General features: G+C 39.4%; 1 protein-coding gene across 1 annotated transcript in view; it reads right to left on the reverse strand.

Moving 5' to 3' along the window:
- Positions 1-17,105, reverse strand: part of LOC121863710 (apoptosis-resistant E3 ubiquitin protein ligase 1-like) — a gene marked incomplete at both ends in the record, with an annotated part of 80,509 nt that overhangs the window by 16,970 nt on the left and 46,434 nt on the right. Inside the window, 2 exon segments of the mRNA XM_042362445.1 lie at positions 5,882-6,050; positions 6,263-6,432. Coding sequence (XP_042218379.1) covers positions 5,882-6,050; positions 6,263-6,432 — 339 coding nt within the window.

Genomic DNA, 17,105 nt, shown 5'->3' on the forward strand with positions numbered 1-17,105 from the left:
ATGGATGATGTTATATGTGGTGATGATGGATGATGTTATATGTAGTGATGATGGATGATATATGTAGTGATGATGGATGATGTTATATGTAGTGATGATGGATGATGTTATATGTAGTGATGATGAGACAATAAAATAATAATGTTCCAACCATTCTTAATTGTGATGCTGGGTGTCATGTCTGTAGTGATGGGTTGTCAGACCACAGCTTACATCGCAAGGAAGGCCAGACTTGACCCGACATTAGGGGGGTCAAGTGTAAGGGTATCCCCCGCGGGTGCTCAAGGGTGTTACAAATCAACTCGCTCCCCTTCCCATGTCACACGGCCAACAAACATGTAAGAAGGCACCAGCCGACTCTCTCCCAATATACACAATATCCTACACCGCAGAGGAAGGCCAGACTTGACCCGACATTAGGGGGGTCAAGTGTAGGGTAACTCTCACGGTTGACCAAGGGTTATAAATCAGCCAGGCTCCCCTCCCATGTGACACGGCACCACAACAAACATGTAAGAAGGCACCAGCCGACTCTCTCCCAATATACAATAACCTACATCGCAGAGAGAGTCCAGACCTGACCTCACATTAGCCAGGTCAAATGTAACCCTCGAGCTCAAGTCAAGAGGCCACAAATCAACCAGGGCCTCTCATGTCACACGGCCCCACCTGATGACTTTTCCAGAAGATACAACTTATAGTCTCTGAAAAAGTCCAGACCTGACCCTACATTAGCGAGGGCAAATGTAAGGAGACCCCCCCCCCCGATCAGCTCAACCTGACGGCTGGTCTTCCAATATATAGGACGTCCGAGCCCTCCCTCAGAGAGTGTGTCTTGTAACCAAGAAGGGCCAGCTACCACGTCCCCAGTCCCGCTCGAGAGAAGCCCGCCACTAAGTGTAACGAAGTCTCAGCCGGGTCCATCGACAGAGTGCTGTCAACTCCACGTGTAACAGTAAGTGCTGGCTGTGTAGACTGTAGAAGTGCAGTGATCCCGAACCTCCCCAACGATCGACTTAGTGAAGTGCCCATTCTAATTGTGAGGTTAGGTTATACGAGAATACCATAGTCTATCATAAATTGTGTACGAACCCCCCCATTAATCCCCCCTAGTAAAATAAAGCTGTAACACGCATTGGTGTTTTATATACTACACTTGTACTGTGCCTGTGTTAATATACAGTGTTGACATCACACCCTCGAGACACGCTACCATTTCCTCTCGCTATAATACTCTACTACTATAAACTCCTAACTTACCTCTTCATGTGAGATTTTGTCTCATTACATGATGGATGGTGTTATATGTAGTAATGATGCATAGTGTTATATGAAGTGGTGATGGATGGTGTTATATGTGGCGATGATGGAAGGAATCCAGCAATGTCAATTATATTATCCTAACTTTAGTTTGAGGTATTATTTATTAAAATTAGTGGTTTTCCCCCCAAAATTTCTCAGAGAGGGAAGAGCCAGCGAGTGTAGTGTGAGAAGAGGGGGAGGGAGTTGAGTCCATTATTTGAATGGACATTAACTTGGCGACTGTATTTCTCTATTTCTCTTAAGTATTAATTGTGTGCATGTACCATCATAAAATTAAGATGTTATTTTTACTGGAACATAGGTATTGTATCGGAAAAAGTAGAGTTTGGGGGTCGGGCCAGTCTCTATTGGAATTAATCCCATATGTTCTGTTGTTCCATTTACGCGGATTTCACTTAACGCGGTACCCTGTGGGTTCAATTGACCGCGTAAATCGGGGTACTACTGTACATGTTGCTTTAACTGGTCCCATCCCAATGTACAACTCTCTCCCTCTCTCTATATCACCCACCCACACACACACAAGGGAGCGTGGAAGGATCTGATCAACGCACCATTGGTAAACTGCAGAATTAATGCATAAGCCAGGCCATAAAAGTTGCACAAAATGTCAGTGAAAGGTTACCAAGAAATACAAAAAAGTTTAGCAAAAACTTGTGTTTTGCGAGTTCTCACAACCTGCTGAAATACAATAAATAAAAGCAAAAACAAATTAATTATCAAATTTTCCATCTTCAACACACAAAATTTTGAACAGATTAAAATTTTTCTTACTCTGCTACTGTTGGGCAAACAAAAATATTACAGTACTGTATTTCTTATATCAGTGGCCAGAAGCAAAAGGTTATTCACACAGTAGGTCTATCAACCCATGTTTATGTCTCAAACTTGAAGATTCAATGGTGTAGGTGTTTCCTACTTTACCAGAGTAACTCGTAAATCTTGTAGGTGTTTCCTACTTTACCAGAGTAACTCGTAAATCTTGTAGGTGTTTCCTACTTTACCAGAGTAACTCGTAAACCTTGTAGGTGTTTCCTACTTTACCAGAGTAACTCAAACCTTGTAGGTGTTTCCTACTTTACCAGAGTAACTCGTAAACCTTGTAGGTGTTTCCTACTTTACCAGAGTAACTCGTAAACCTTGTACAGTGGGGTATGCTATAAAGAACGGATCCTACTACGAATATTCCTATAACGAACGGTTTTACCTATAAAATTGAGAATGCTATAACGAACGCAACTCCTACAACGAACGCGGATGAATACGGGACTATTTCGTCTGGCGCATGAATATTGTTGTACTGCGGCTCCCAGCAAGAGCGTCAGGCGCCATATTGGTTCATTGTGTAGTCAGTGCACCACTGAACTTGTTGAAATTTCGTCTTTTGATGTGGAAATTCGTGTCATTTTTATAACTATTTTGTTATACAAGCGTACAATTGTAACAATGAATCATCAAAAGCGAGTGAGAAAGCTAATAACCTTGAAACTATTTAAGAAATTATAAATAAACAGACAAAGTGCCTGTAAGACAGTCACCAAAGAGGGCTAGGAAGGATGACTCCTCTCCTTCCACCTCTTCTCCGTAATTCTCTCCTCCCCCCCTCCTCCACTGCCTCCTGTCCTGCATGCTGAACAACACTAAGGTAAGATAAAGTACTGTATTTTTTACAATTTCCACAGAAATTTTTCAGTGTTAAGTTGTTGTATTTGGGGGCCTGGAACGGATTAATCCTATAACGAACGAATGCTATAACGAACGAGGTTCTAGAACCAATTAGATTCGTTATAGCATACCCCACTGTAGGTGTTTCCTACTTTACCAGAGTAACTCATAAGCCTTGTAGGTGTTTCCTACTTTACCAGAGTAACTCGTAAACCTTGTAGGTGTTTCCTACTTTACCAGAGTAACTCGTAAACCTTGTAGGTGTTTCCTACTTTACCAGAGTAACTCGTAAACCTTGTAGGTGTTTCCTACTTTACCAGAGTAACTCATAAGCCTTGTAGGTGTTTCCTACTTTACCAGAGTAACTCGTAAACCTTGTAGGTGTTTCCTACTTTACCAGAGTAACTCGTAAACCTTGTAGGTGTTTCCTACTTTACCAGAGTAACTCGTAAACCTTGTAGGTGTTTCCTACTTTACCAGAGTAACTCGTAAACCTTGTAGGTGTTTCCTACTTTACCAGAGTAACTAGTAAACCTTGCAGGTGTTTCCTACTTTACCAGAGTAACTCGTAAACCTTGTAGGTGTTTCCTACTTTACCAGAGTAACTAGTAAACCTTGCAGGTGTTTCCTACTTTACCAGAGTAACTAGTAAACTTTGCAGATGTTACCTACTTAATTATTAAGAACAACTAGTGAATCTTGCATATGTTTCCCACTTTATTATCCAGAATAACTACAGGTGTAGTGGATTAATTGTGAGGGTGTAGTTTGTATGTTATATGGCAACTACTAAGTGCATACAGTATAATCTCATATACCCAGCATTTAAACATCCAGAACTTTCAAGCAACTACAGGTTGTACCTCTCTAGTCCGGCAACCTCGGGACCTGACCGGTGCCGGACCATGGAAATTGCCGGACCATGGAAATTCACCCTTTTCCTGGATAGATAGTGACTTGTGCTTATGCTTGGAAGCACTAGCACCACTTTCTCTGCATCATGGTCTCTTTGAAGACATATTGAAGGGTTAAATGTCGTATAGTAGCTAATCAAATTTCGCAAGTTTTTAATTCTTAACGTATTTTATTGGAACACACAAAAAATAGATAAATAAAAATTTTGACGGCGGAAACTTGAATTTCGACGGGTTTGAACGGCCCGCCAACATGCAGACGACGTGCGTAATCGTGTAAACAGCGTCATTTCCCTTATGTACAAAAGATTCATTATTGTTTATTACTGAATGTCTTTTTTATTGAATTAATGTTTATGTGTGCAAAATGAGCAATACAATTCATTAATAATACGTAGAATATTAAAACACACGAGGAAATGACACAGCATTGTTTTTGTTGATTACAAAACCAGTGACTGACTGGTTCTACATATAAAACTGAAGAAAATAAGACCTTGGTTGTAGCTGTAGTAAAATTAATATGGTTGTTTTAAGTAATGTTATTTAATGTTAATAAATGGAACAATAGAAGTAGCTAACGATAATGGTAAAGAAAAAAGAGAGATCGCGTATGTAAGTGCGCATGCGCACACGTGAAAACATATCGTCATTACTTTACATAAGAATATGAAAGGAACACTTATTTACTGTTCATATATATTTTAATTTGTGTTTCTGAATTTGTTTTTATTGAATTAATGTTTGTGTGTGCAAAATTAACAATACAATTTATTAATAATACGTGGAATATTAGAGGAGACGAGACGGCTGCCGGCATTGTTTATGTTAAAGCTTACGAAACCAGTGACTGATTGGTTCTACATATAAAACTGAAGAAAATAAGACCCTGATTTTAGCTGTAGTAAAATTAATGTAAAAAATGAATATGGTTGTTTGAAGTACCTGTAATGTTATTTAATGTTAATAAATGGAACAATATAAGTAGCTAACCATTAATGGTAAAAAAAAAAAGTGAGACTGCGCGTATGTAAGTGCGCACATGTGAAAACATATCGTCATTTCTCAACATAAGAATATGAAAGCAACACTTATTTACTGCATATATATATTGAAGGGTTAAATGTTGTACTCTGTATAGACAAGCAGAGAGAGAGAGAGAGAGAGAGAGAGCAGCCGAATGGCTTTCTTTTTTTATTTTTTAAGGGGATTAGCCCACCCGGGCATAGGTCACTGACCCACATTGGGGCCTGAGGGGCAAAAATTTAATACTCCTGTAATAATAATAATAATTCAGATAAAAAAAAAAAAAAAAAAGCTGCCTATCTACCTATTGGACAAACTAAAATCGTTCCGGACCACGGGAGTTACCAGACCACAGAATGCCGGACTAGAGAGGTACAACCTGTAGCATTATTTTGGTGGGGTCATTTCCAGTTTGTAATGTCTAATTACATTTAAGAAAGCAAGAAAATCAGTTTAAATTTGGTGCCGCTTTTACCCGTGGTTCCATTTCTGGCCACTAGAGGTGCTGTGTACATCCTCCAAGTAGGCCTAACACAGTGGGCACCACCATTACAGTTCTGCTTACTTGAATGTTTGTGCTGGTGTAAACACCATCATCGCCTCATCCATCAAACATGCTCTTTTATTCCTTGTATAACATATTTACTATGTCCTCTTATTCCTTTCATGATATTTACTATGACGAAGCTTTTGAGTTTGAGATGCGTATTTATAAGAATAACTCTCAAACATCCACAAAAAAATTATTATCCAGCACACTCAATTCCCCATGCATTCCGGATTTCTGTGATCTTACTGTTTATGAGTTGTCTAACAGTAAATTTGTTGAGATAGTATTGAATAAATTGATATAGGACACCTTATAGGTACTCTTTTGAATTTTACATTATTCCTTGACTACTGGAAACCCTGGGAAAGTCAGCAGATTTATATAATCAGAAAATGACACCTACTTGTCAGAACAATTATATCAAAGTTTCCATTGGTGAGTGTTGTGTTACAGTAAGTGAGATGAGCCCTGTAGCAGCCTGGGTGCTGAAGGGTCACTTGGATGCTGATGCGGCGTGATGTATGATCGTATACAATAATACTACTTGCATCCACTGTCCACCCTCCTTCTAGCTGTCAAAATAGAAGGACAATATGTCTAGTTATTATCCTTATTTACATGGATTACTGAATTCCTCAATATTTTTAGTTAACAACACCAAAATAAACATTATCTTTAATTAGATTTGTTTCAATTCTATGGAGCCATTTAACTTAAATGCAGGACAAAATACTTAAACAAGCAAAAGCTAACTAGCTGTAACTCAGATAAGAATAAGACTCACCTCTACGATGGAAATGGAATAGTTGTCTGTGTCAGCTTGACCAGGTGAGAAAGAGCAAACATTGTGATATTGGTCCCGAGGCTCTATCAGTATGTGGTGAGGCTGACTAGCAGTGCATACAACAGTAGAGCTGTGCTGCACCATTGCAGTCTTGCTAGGGTCAGGGGGGCCTGCAAATTACAAAAATAATCTTACAATGTACAGTCATTTTTCCTCCTCTTTCTTAAAACATAATGACAGTTCTCCACAGTAAGCTTTATTCGATTTTAGAATAACCTTGGGAATCTGGCACTGTTGTGGTCAACAGCATGATGGGTTAAAGAGTTTACCAGATTTCAGAGTAAGGCCATTTCCTCTGTTCTCCACTTGAAACCACATAGCACATTTAAGTTAAAGTCCCCGAGGTAAATTACAGGTCAGTTTACTGGTGTGCAGCTATTAAGTACAATCTTTATAATAAATCACACTTTGTCAGAACAGCATAAATAAGGTAAATAGGCATCCTGAAAGTGCTGTGGTTCTGTAAACAAGATAAGCATAAACTATTTATGATGAGACAAAATTAATAAATATAACTTATTCTCATGAAATTACAATACAGATACAGTATTTCTGAACTTATTTAAGAAGGGTCTGGCTGGTTCATGTCATGTGCTGTCAAACCTTATGTAATGAGAATATACAGTATACAAAGATCATTTTAAAAGATTAGGTTTACTTTCAATTTTCTTATAACTTGGTTATAATCATCCTATTTACAAACCAAGGTACAGTAAAAGTCCAAAAACCCGGATGCCAGAAATCCGGACCACCTGAGAATCCGGACTTTTCGAAAACTCAATTTTTTTTTTTTTTTTTTTGCTGGCTTGTGTGTGTATGTGCGCATGCATGAGCGCCACAGCTGCACAGCGACAAAAAGCGACAACGCAGTCACCACTTTAAAACGAGCAATGAAACTGTGACAACGTATGTAATTTTCAATCCTGCTCTTTCCATTTACAGAGTACTGTACAAGCCCATAATAATGGCTCCTAAAGTAGATAAACTTCGTTGTGTGAAGAGAAAGAAGAACACATTGAAATTAAGTGACAAACTTGAAATAATTAAGAAACTAGAACGTGGTGTGAGCAATACTTTTCTAATGGAAACATACGACATTGGAAAGTCTACAATTTATGATATAAAAAAGGCAAAGAATAAAATTCTAGAATTCACAGCTTTTTCTTTAAAACTGCTCGTTTTGATAATTGAAGCATGCTATATTTGCTAATGAATAAACTATCAAAATGTACCTGTTCATCTCTTCTTTATTCCTCCTTAAATTTGAATTTTAAAAGTACTGCCTGAGAATCCGGAAAATCCGAAAATGGGGACCGACCCAAACCCCAAGCAGTCCGGATTTTTGGACTTCTACTGTACTTCTAGTTACCTCTATTTTATAATATAGGTTGAACCTCCCTAATCCGGCACCCTTTGGACCTGACCGGTGCCGGACTATAGAATTTTCCGAACCACAGGTGGTCTTTGAAAAATACACAGTACTTCCCTAATGCTAATGCCACCCAGAGGAAGATCGGTACTTGGCTTCATGAACAAAAACAGTTTAACTTGCCATTGTTGCTGGGGTTTCCGATAGTTCGGCAGCATGTGATAGTGTTTTTTTGTATCACACACAATTGTTTTAAATAAGTTCTGGCACTCTTAAAGGCACATCATATTTAACATTTTGCACCTAATGTTTCTCTGGGCACGCTACACTGTCCTAAGGGCAAAGCTGTACTGTACATGTACTCAAAATAATGAACTAAATGATTACTAAAATTTTTGTCTAGTGCAAACTATAGCATGCTTACATTCAAATTAATCATTATCTTATAAGAATTCCAGCAATGTAAATTATATTCTCCCCGGTCACTTCTGTGACATTTTATAAACAAAAAACATAAACTCAAGCTAAAAGACATAAATAAACAAATAAATACTTCACAAGACCTTCGGCGCCAACTATCAAACATGTCACTGCCACCTTCCCCAATCTTCCAGCCAGGGCTTGGTGTTTTTGGCTTAAAGTTTTTATCTTATATAATGTCACAGACAAAAGTTATGAGATTATAATTTGCATTGCTGAAATCCTTGCAAGACAGTGAATAATTTGAATTTAAACGTCATATATTCTGCACAAGAGCTAAAAAATTTTGCTCTGTATTAAAATTATTAAATTAAAACTAGAATTTATTTGTATGTCTCATGCGAGCTATAGCATGTTTATTAAAATTAATCACTATCTTATAAGAATTCCAGCAATGTTAATTACATTCTCCCATGTTAATTCAGTGACAATTTATAAGAGAAAAACTTAAAGTCACTCTTTAGGACAGATAAATAAATAAGCACTAGACCTTGGCATCAACTGTCAAACATATCACCTCACCTCCCTCCTTTCCCCCATCTTCCCAGCCAGTAAACAGACCATTTCGCATCCCATAATTTTAGCTGTGTTGATTTATGAGTGTTTGTTTTAACATAATACTACAAAAAACAAAGTTTTGCTTATTCTAGGAAATGGGCTGAGGTGCATCTGGGAAGACTGTCAGTCTTTTTAGTATTTTGTGTTTCTCTCAAGTACCAAACTAAATTATTCCATTATTAGTGCGTATTCGATTTAAAGCGACCTCTCTTGGAACGTATCTCGTGTTATATCCACGTTCTACTGTACAGTGTAATTGTAATAAACGAAAATAGATAAACAATAATTCTCATTCTGCACTTAAAATGACAAAATTATAAGGGTACCTGTACATAAATTGATGATGTTCAACTGTAAAGAAGAAAAAATATCTGTACAGTAAATTAAATAATAAAATAAATATGCTTAGGAGGCATATTAAGGGTAAATAACAAGTGAAATATTACAGAAACACTTGAAATACCGAGGAACGCACCAAACTCTACGAGGACCAGATGTAAACAAAGGGTATGCCAAACCATGGATTCTAGCGCCGGTGGGTACTAGCGGCCATCCGACAAACTAAAATTTTGCCGGACGACGGGAGGTGCCAGACAATAGAGTACCGGATTAGGGAGGTTCAAACTGTAATTTAATATACTTTCACTCCTACATTGTTAAGACAAGATGAGCGGGTTTTTCTAAATACAGTAATAACAAATACTACTGTGTGTTGTTTTTGTCAAGAAATTCCACTTATTTAGCAGTCATGTACAGTACCAACAAAATGAACCAGAATCTTTCTCATGAATTTCAACAGATATTTCACGGTTTCCCTGATGAAGGGGGTTGACGGGGCATCACAAATCCATCAAGCTCTCAGCTATATCAGTGCCAAATCCTATACAAGCTTATTTCTGCATACATTCTTCCTTTCACTCAAAGGGAAGGTCCCCTTGCCATCAATATAGATAGCATCTCCTTAAATTTCCTACAGCCACCTCTGACTTTTGCAACTAAGCAGTCTTCAACACCCCTACCAGCACTGATCATGTCATCCAGGTAACAGAACTCATCAAAACAGTTCAGAGACATATATGCAATGTATAGTTTCTCCTGCCTTGCTGCAGGCACAGGGTTACCTGCATATACAGAACACTTAAAGTCAGCAACAACCCACAATCTGCTACCTTCTCCACTGCACTTCTTGTGTACTCACCTTCCACACTTGTTGCACATTACTGAATTGCTGCCAACACCTTTCTTGCAGACAGCACATGGCCACTTTCCATTTCGGATCCCTCACTCACACCACTAATTAGTGGGAAAACAAAAGTATTGATTATAATTATAATCAATACTTTTTTTTTGAACACATTCACTTTCAGGCCCTTTAACTCTATTCCATCCTTCCATTTCTTAAATTTTTTTCACTGTCTCTGCTATCAGCACTAAGTCATCAACTTACAACACCTCCCAGGGCAGGCCAGACCTTAAGTCCCATGATACTTCCTCCAGCACAATGAATAACATATGGAAGCTCAAAACAAAACCCTGATGGACTCTTACTTTTACCTTAAATTCCTCACCATTTATCTCACAGAAGTTTTTGAGCCCTCATATAATGCCATAACCACTCAAACAAGCTACTTCTCAACTCCTAGCTTTCTCATTGTCCACATTACTACTTCAAATGGTACTCTGTCAAAGATCTTCTCTAAGTCTACAATTATTCAGTAAATTTTCTTTCTTTCCTTAGATATTTCTACTGTATTTGCCTGGCTATAAATATTGCCTTTGTAGTCCCCCTATATGACTTAAATCAAAATTGCATTTTGTTTATGTCTACTCTCTCCCTTATCAATTTCTTAGTCACCCTTTCTATAAGTTTCATAACCTGATCTAGCAGCTGTAAGCCCCTGTAGTTCCAGCATTCAAGTGCATCACCTTTACCCTTGTAAGTACTGTACATGTACTGTATTCATGATCACATTCTTCCTCCAGTTGTCTGGAACAGTAGTACATTGTATCATGATTGCATTAGTCAATTTAGTCACCACTGACACACCTATAATGCCTGATGCTTTCAGCATTTCTACAACTATCCTAGAGCTTCTAGTCACCATTCCATTCTTCATTTTGTCAATTGCTTTCTCTGCACCATTTTCTTTCCACATTGGTAACTGAAATGTTTTTTAATTAAAAGAACTGAATTTCTAACATTACCTATATCATGTCAAAATATTGTTTGTATCTTTCATTGAAAAAAAAAAAAAAATTAAAATTTACTCAAGATAACTATGGTACCAAATTCATCTCTCGAACACAATTAAAATAGATGCCGTGAATAAAAGTTTACAAATTTTTTTTTCTGGCCATCTCTCCTTCTCGGAAAAGCTCTGAACCAATTATTCCAGCTAAATCGAGCTTTCCATTACATTTGCTCGATTTTGTATTTTATTTTTTCTGGGGGGGGGAGCCCACCCAGGCAAAGGTCATCAACCCACCCACAACAAAGCCTTGGGGGGGGGGTAAATAAGAGTAAAAAGAAATTTTAAATAAAAGAGAAAAATACATTATTAATCTACACCACGAAGATGCCGGAAAACCAGCTTTTTGAAGTAAGACAGATTATAAGAGTATAGAAACACAGAAGAAGGCAGAGCATTCCACAGTTTGGCTGTGTGAGGAAAGAAGGATGTACTATAACGGGTTATTAGGGTGTGTCATACGGAGGCGAATTTTTTTTTTTTTAGTTTGAAAAATCGGCCCATGGTATTAATGATGTAGTTCTATGTGCAGAATCATGTGATATCTTCAGATTTTGAAAAGTTTTCATTTTTTGCTAGGTAAATTTTAACTTGAAATCTTATGAAAATTCAGTATTCCCACCCTTTTACCAATACCACTAAATAGCTTATTTAAAGTAAAGTAAATGTATCAGGTTAATTTATTAGGATGAAAATGATCCAGAATAGTGAAACGAATGATCTTGATACATTTATTAAATTTAATATTCCTTTAGAGAACAAAATCATGAAATACAAAAATCGGTTTTACTACTACGACCCGGTGTTGCTGCACACCATAGAGAACATGTCTTTCTTGCTTCTGTTTCTACTCATCACCTCCCTGCTGACCACCTGAGCTTTCCGGATGGCCTTCCCTCTCTCCTGGCTGTACCGCGTGACTGCTGCCCTCGCTCACTGCTATGCAGCAACCCTCTCTGGGTATTCACGGGCCAGGCAGGAGAGGACATGCATGGGGTTGTCCAGGAAGCTCTGCCTTGAACATTGGTGAGGCTGCAGGTAGAAGGCTCACTGCCAGCCTGGATGTTATCAGATCTAACAGAGATCAGTGGTCTTGGCACCTAGATTGACTTCAGGAGTCTTCCTGACCCTGAGAATGTCCTGCTGATTAGTCATGCCCAGATCCTCTCTTAAGTCTCATATCAAGATCTTTGACTGCTACTCTTCTCTCCTCCACTCATCCTTGCAGAGCATTGTCTGCCAGAACTGCCTCGGATGAGCATGCAAAGATCCTCACAGTCTGCTCCACAATCTGAACAACCTTCCTTGGCTGACTCCTCAGCTCAAAGCGGAAGAAGAACATGCCTCCGGACAGCCCAGGAGAGCGATGTGACGACCTTGGTGTTGAACCCAGATTTGGCAAGTGGAGCACTCCGCAGTGAATTGGACAATAAGTCTCAGGTTGTGGAAGCTGGTTCCCTTTCAGTTTATGATGGGCGACCCAAATTCTGCAGAACCTGAAGGCCGTTGTAGGCCTACCTAGAATGTAGACGGACCTATCTGCAGGTAAGCAGTCTATCAGGCATGACCCCGGTTTTGATGGCACTGCAAATCATGTAACGCAAGTACTGGTCAGTACTCAGGTCGTCAATGACAGTATGTTAAGCTCAACAAGTGGAGGGCCAACTGCGTTTCAAAGCTTGCCATCCAGCTCCTGGATCAGATGTCTAGTGGCAACTCGTTGAATATTGGAGGTCTAAACAATCAGATAGCTTCCTCCCAATCTTCCGCTCTATCCACTGTATGACCCCCCCTTGCCACCCTGTGTTCGTGTTGGTGCTGTCCCCTTCAATGGCCTGCAGGGTCTGGTCTACGTTCCTCTCTCTGAGCCAGTTCACAATGTTATCTGCCACTATCTCAGCTGGTTTCCTGATGTCATCTTTCTCTGGAGTGAAATGCCACAAATACTTCCCTCCTGGTTCACTGCAGCAGGAGTAGTGTTCCTCTTTCACCATGGCAGGGAACAACTTGTCAGAATCTCCAACTTTCATGAACACTTTAGTGTCATCCCTTCTCCCATCAAAAGACAAACAAATTGATTCCATTTCCTCTTATCCTTATCAAGCTCCTCTTCTGGGTTGCAACAAGTTTCTCCTGAGCTCTCCTTGCTGTTACTTGATCCTATCTGCCATGCTTGACATCATCAGGTGTTATCAAACCCACCGTCAACCCTAGGCAGCTGTTGCTATCTGCAGTTTCTCTGAGACCAGTGTGGTGTCGCATGCTGGCCAGGCTATACTTTCGTGATATCTTTCCTATTTCGAATCTTATGCCTGGAAGGTTTGGGATCATTATTTTCTGGGTTAGGGACAAAGTCACCATTCTCCTGGTCAGCACTCAGATCAGCCATGGGGAAGTCATTAAACTCTGAATCAGCTTGACTCCAATCATCGGCCTTTTTTACCTCACCCTGGGCGTTCTCAAGTCTCTTTTCCTCGGCAACTCTTCTCCTCTTCTGTCTCTCTGTGGCAGCCTCCTGTCTCTTGGACTCCGGAATATCTTGGCTAGAAATCATGAGAGCCCTTATACTGCCAGTCTTCTCTCTCTGTGCTTTGACAAATGCCAGTTCGTCCTGAGATGTTCAGTTCACGCTTGCAAATACAGGAGATGTGGGCCTCAGTTTCAGTCCACGATGCATCCAAACTCGGGACCAGGGAACAATTGGGCACTTGCAAGTAATTGTAATCAAATAACTGGTCAGTTGCTTGGCAAAGCTGTCCTTAACACAGGATTTTCTCTCCCAAAGAGATAGCTTCTTACCTTTTTCCCAGCAACTAGCAGTCTCTCCACTAATCTTCTTCTGACTTGTTATGACTGGAGAAGCTTGAACTGGCGTTAGCCAGGGGAGTGCACTGTGCCAAGGCAGCTTTGGTCATATCACTGGCAATGTCTTTGTTTGTGTAAGTTCTTTGGTTCTTTTCACTGATTTGCCTGATTAAAACACCGTATCTCAAAGCATCTCTCAATGTAGGCAACTCCGACTTCAGGAGCTCTCTCCCAGACCCAAGATAGTGACTGAGATGGCTGGATTTTTGGTTCCTCGTCCTGACACAAGCAGCCATCGCAAATATTATCAACTTATAAATGCATCAGAATCTGAAACAGAAAAAATATTGTTAGTTGGGTTGTTAAAGAATGAAGTCAGAAAGCAATGTTCACTATTTAATTGTAATGCACTAATGCAGCTGTACGTTAGATTTTCGATAAATTTCACGCTAAAATTTACCTAGCAAAAGGTTGCAAAATATTGAAACTGAAATTATTTTCTGTTTATATACACTAAAATCTACCAAAAAAGTGATGGGCCATTAGTTTTAGCTGATCTTCCCTCCTATGACACACCCTAACGGGTTATTCTAGTGTGACCGACATCCACAGAGAAACGGTGGGCACCGTGGACAAGATGAGTTACGAACCCAAGGCCTTGCCGGCAGTACACAGGATGCCAAATCCACCAAACAATGCCTGTTAAAGTACCTGTAAAAAAAAAAAAGTGTGTGTGAAGCAACATTGCGGTGAAGAGAAAAGGAAGAAAGATTATCAACTAAACGAGGAGAGTTAATATGAAGAATGCTTGTGATTTCACCCTATCCAACAGTTGGACAAAAGAAAACTCACACCAGATATGAGAGCAGTACTCCAAGTTAGGACGAATGAATCTCTTATAAACTTGAAGCAACTTCTCAGGAGTGAAGTAGCTACGGCATCTATACAGCATTCCCAGCTTTCGGGAGGCAGCTTTAGCAATGTTGTGGATGTGTGGCTTCCATGACATTTTTGGGAAAATGGTGAAGCCTAGCATATCTATTTTATAATTTGTCAGAATCATAGCATCCTGAAATGTAATTGGTGGGAGATCATCTATTTTGGAAAGTGTAATTGGTAAACACTACTACCCCTGTATTGAATTTAACCAAGTTTCTACCTCCCCATTCGGAGATGCTGCACAGATCCACATTGATAGATGAAATGATATCAACTCTAGAAACTGATCAAGTTTGAGAGTTAGGGGAGAGGGGAAAATGTGTGGAAGAGTGGATAGAATTAGTTGTTGTGCATTGATAAAAAGAAGGAAGAGAGTAGGTGAAAGAACAGAACCCTGTGAGACACCACTACTGGTGGAGAAAGAGAGAGAGATCGATCCCTCGACAACAACTGCCATGGATCGGTTCTCAAGGAAGCTAGAAATTAAGAGAACAAAGTGGGAAAGTTTAGAAAACAAAGACTTGTGCCAAACCCTGTCAAATGCTTTGGAGATGTCGAGGGCCAAAATGAAAGTTTACCCATAATCCCTAGTTAAATAAATATACTGTACAGTATTTAAAAATTAAAAATCTATAGAATATGGACATGAATGAAGCTGTGTGTTACGGCAAAGACTGTTATTTTCCACCCCCGTAGAGCTGTGGGGGATTAGTGGGTCTTGTGTAACTGACCTGACCTGACTCAATGCCAGGTGGAAGTAGGATGGGGGATTAGTGGTCTCGTATTACTGACCTGATGGAATGTCAGGTCACCTTTCTTGGGTGGGAGATTAGTGGAGCTCATAACCTGAAGCTATCTTGAATAAACATGAAACCTAAAGTATTTTTATATATTGTAGTAAGTAGTAGGCAGCTACCAAACAGGGAGGTACTCCCGCCTGAGAAGATATTGGAAGCATACCGTAATGTATTGTCTAATGGTAAACCCTGCTGCTATAAGGCACCACAAAAATTGTGACCAAGTCCCAGGATGCTGATCTGACTTTCTGCCTCATTTCCACACAATTGCAGGGTCTCATTTGTTTCTTTTATTTTGACAACACAACATAGATACTGTACTGTATATAATTTCTCGCTCTTGATTTTTAAATTTTTGTATTTATTTATGGCGATTATTATTATTATTACTACTTTGACTAAATTTCATAAGTAGTATTATTAATATTTTCTTTTATTATAATTGTTATTTATTTTTATTAAAATTATTATTTCGCCCCCTCCAGAAGTTGATATGGGTCATTTTAAAATGACCTGTGCCCGGGTGGCCTAATAACCGTGTAAAAAAAAAAGGACAGATATACGTATAAATGAGCAAAGTTGTATCCTTTAAATATTAAGTTACATAACATTTTAAAATATGGAGTGAGAAAGCAGAAAGGTGTTAGTGATTAGAGAGATGGAGTGGAAAGGAGTGTTGCCAAGCACCCCTCAACAGTAAAAACAGAGAAAGCTATGAACATTTGGATTGAGGACCAGCACCGCAAAAACATTCCGATCGACAGCAACATGATTCGTGAGAAAGCTAAAAGTCTTTAGGCTCATTTCTAAGAGTCAACAGGTGGTGAAGGGGTTAGTGCAGCTACTGAACCAACTTTTAGTGCCAGTAAAGGCTGGTTTGAGAATTTTAAGAAAAGATTCTCTCTCTATAATGTGAAGCTGTCTGGGGAGGCCACACCAGCTGACCACACAGCCGCAGATGTATTTCCCATCAAGTTAAAAAAATAATAATAGAAGAGAAAGGTTATAGACCAAATCAAGTGTTTAATGACAACGAATTTGGTCTATATTGGAAGAAAATGACTGGAGGAATGTACACACACAAGCAGGAGAGGCGTGCCCCTGGGTTCAAAGCAGCCAAGGGCAGAGTGACGCTCATCTTCTGTGGTAATGCGGCTCATCACATGATCAAGCCTGGCTTGCTTTACCGCTCAGCAAACCCTAGGGCTTTAAAGGGAAAAACAAGAACCTTTAGCCAGTTTCTTGGCAGTCTTAACAAAAAGGCATGAGTAACTGTACAAGCATTCCTAGACTGGTTCCATAAATGTTTCGTCCCAGAAGTGGAAAAATATCTTGCTACCAAGAAGATAGAATTTAAGGTGTTATTATTGATAGACAATGCACCACGCCACCCAGAAAGTTTGCAGTTTAGCCATCCATGTTTAGAGGAGGTGTTCCTTACCTCAAACACCACTGCTTTTATTCAGCCTCTTGATCAGGGTGTAATATGCACCTTCAAGGCATATTACACACGACGATCTTTTGGTCGTATCCATAGTGCCATGGTCACAGACCCTGACCTTAATGTTAACAAGTGCTGGAAGGAT

Source organism: Homarus americanus, unplaced genomic scaffold, assembly GCF_018991925.1.
Source record: "Homarus americanus isolate GMGI-L3 unplaced genomic scaffold, GMGI_Hamer_2.0 scaffold48354, whole genome shotgun sequence".
Taxonomy (NCBI): domain Eukaryota; kingdom Metazoa; phylum Arthropoda; class Malacostraca; order Decapoda; family Nephropidae; genus Homarus; species Homarus americanus.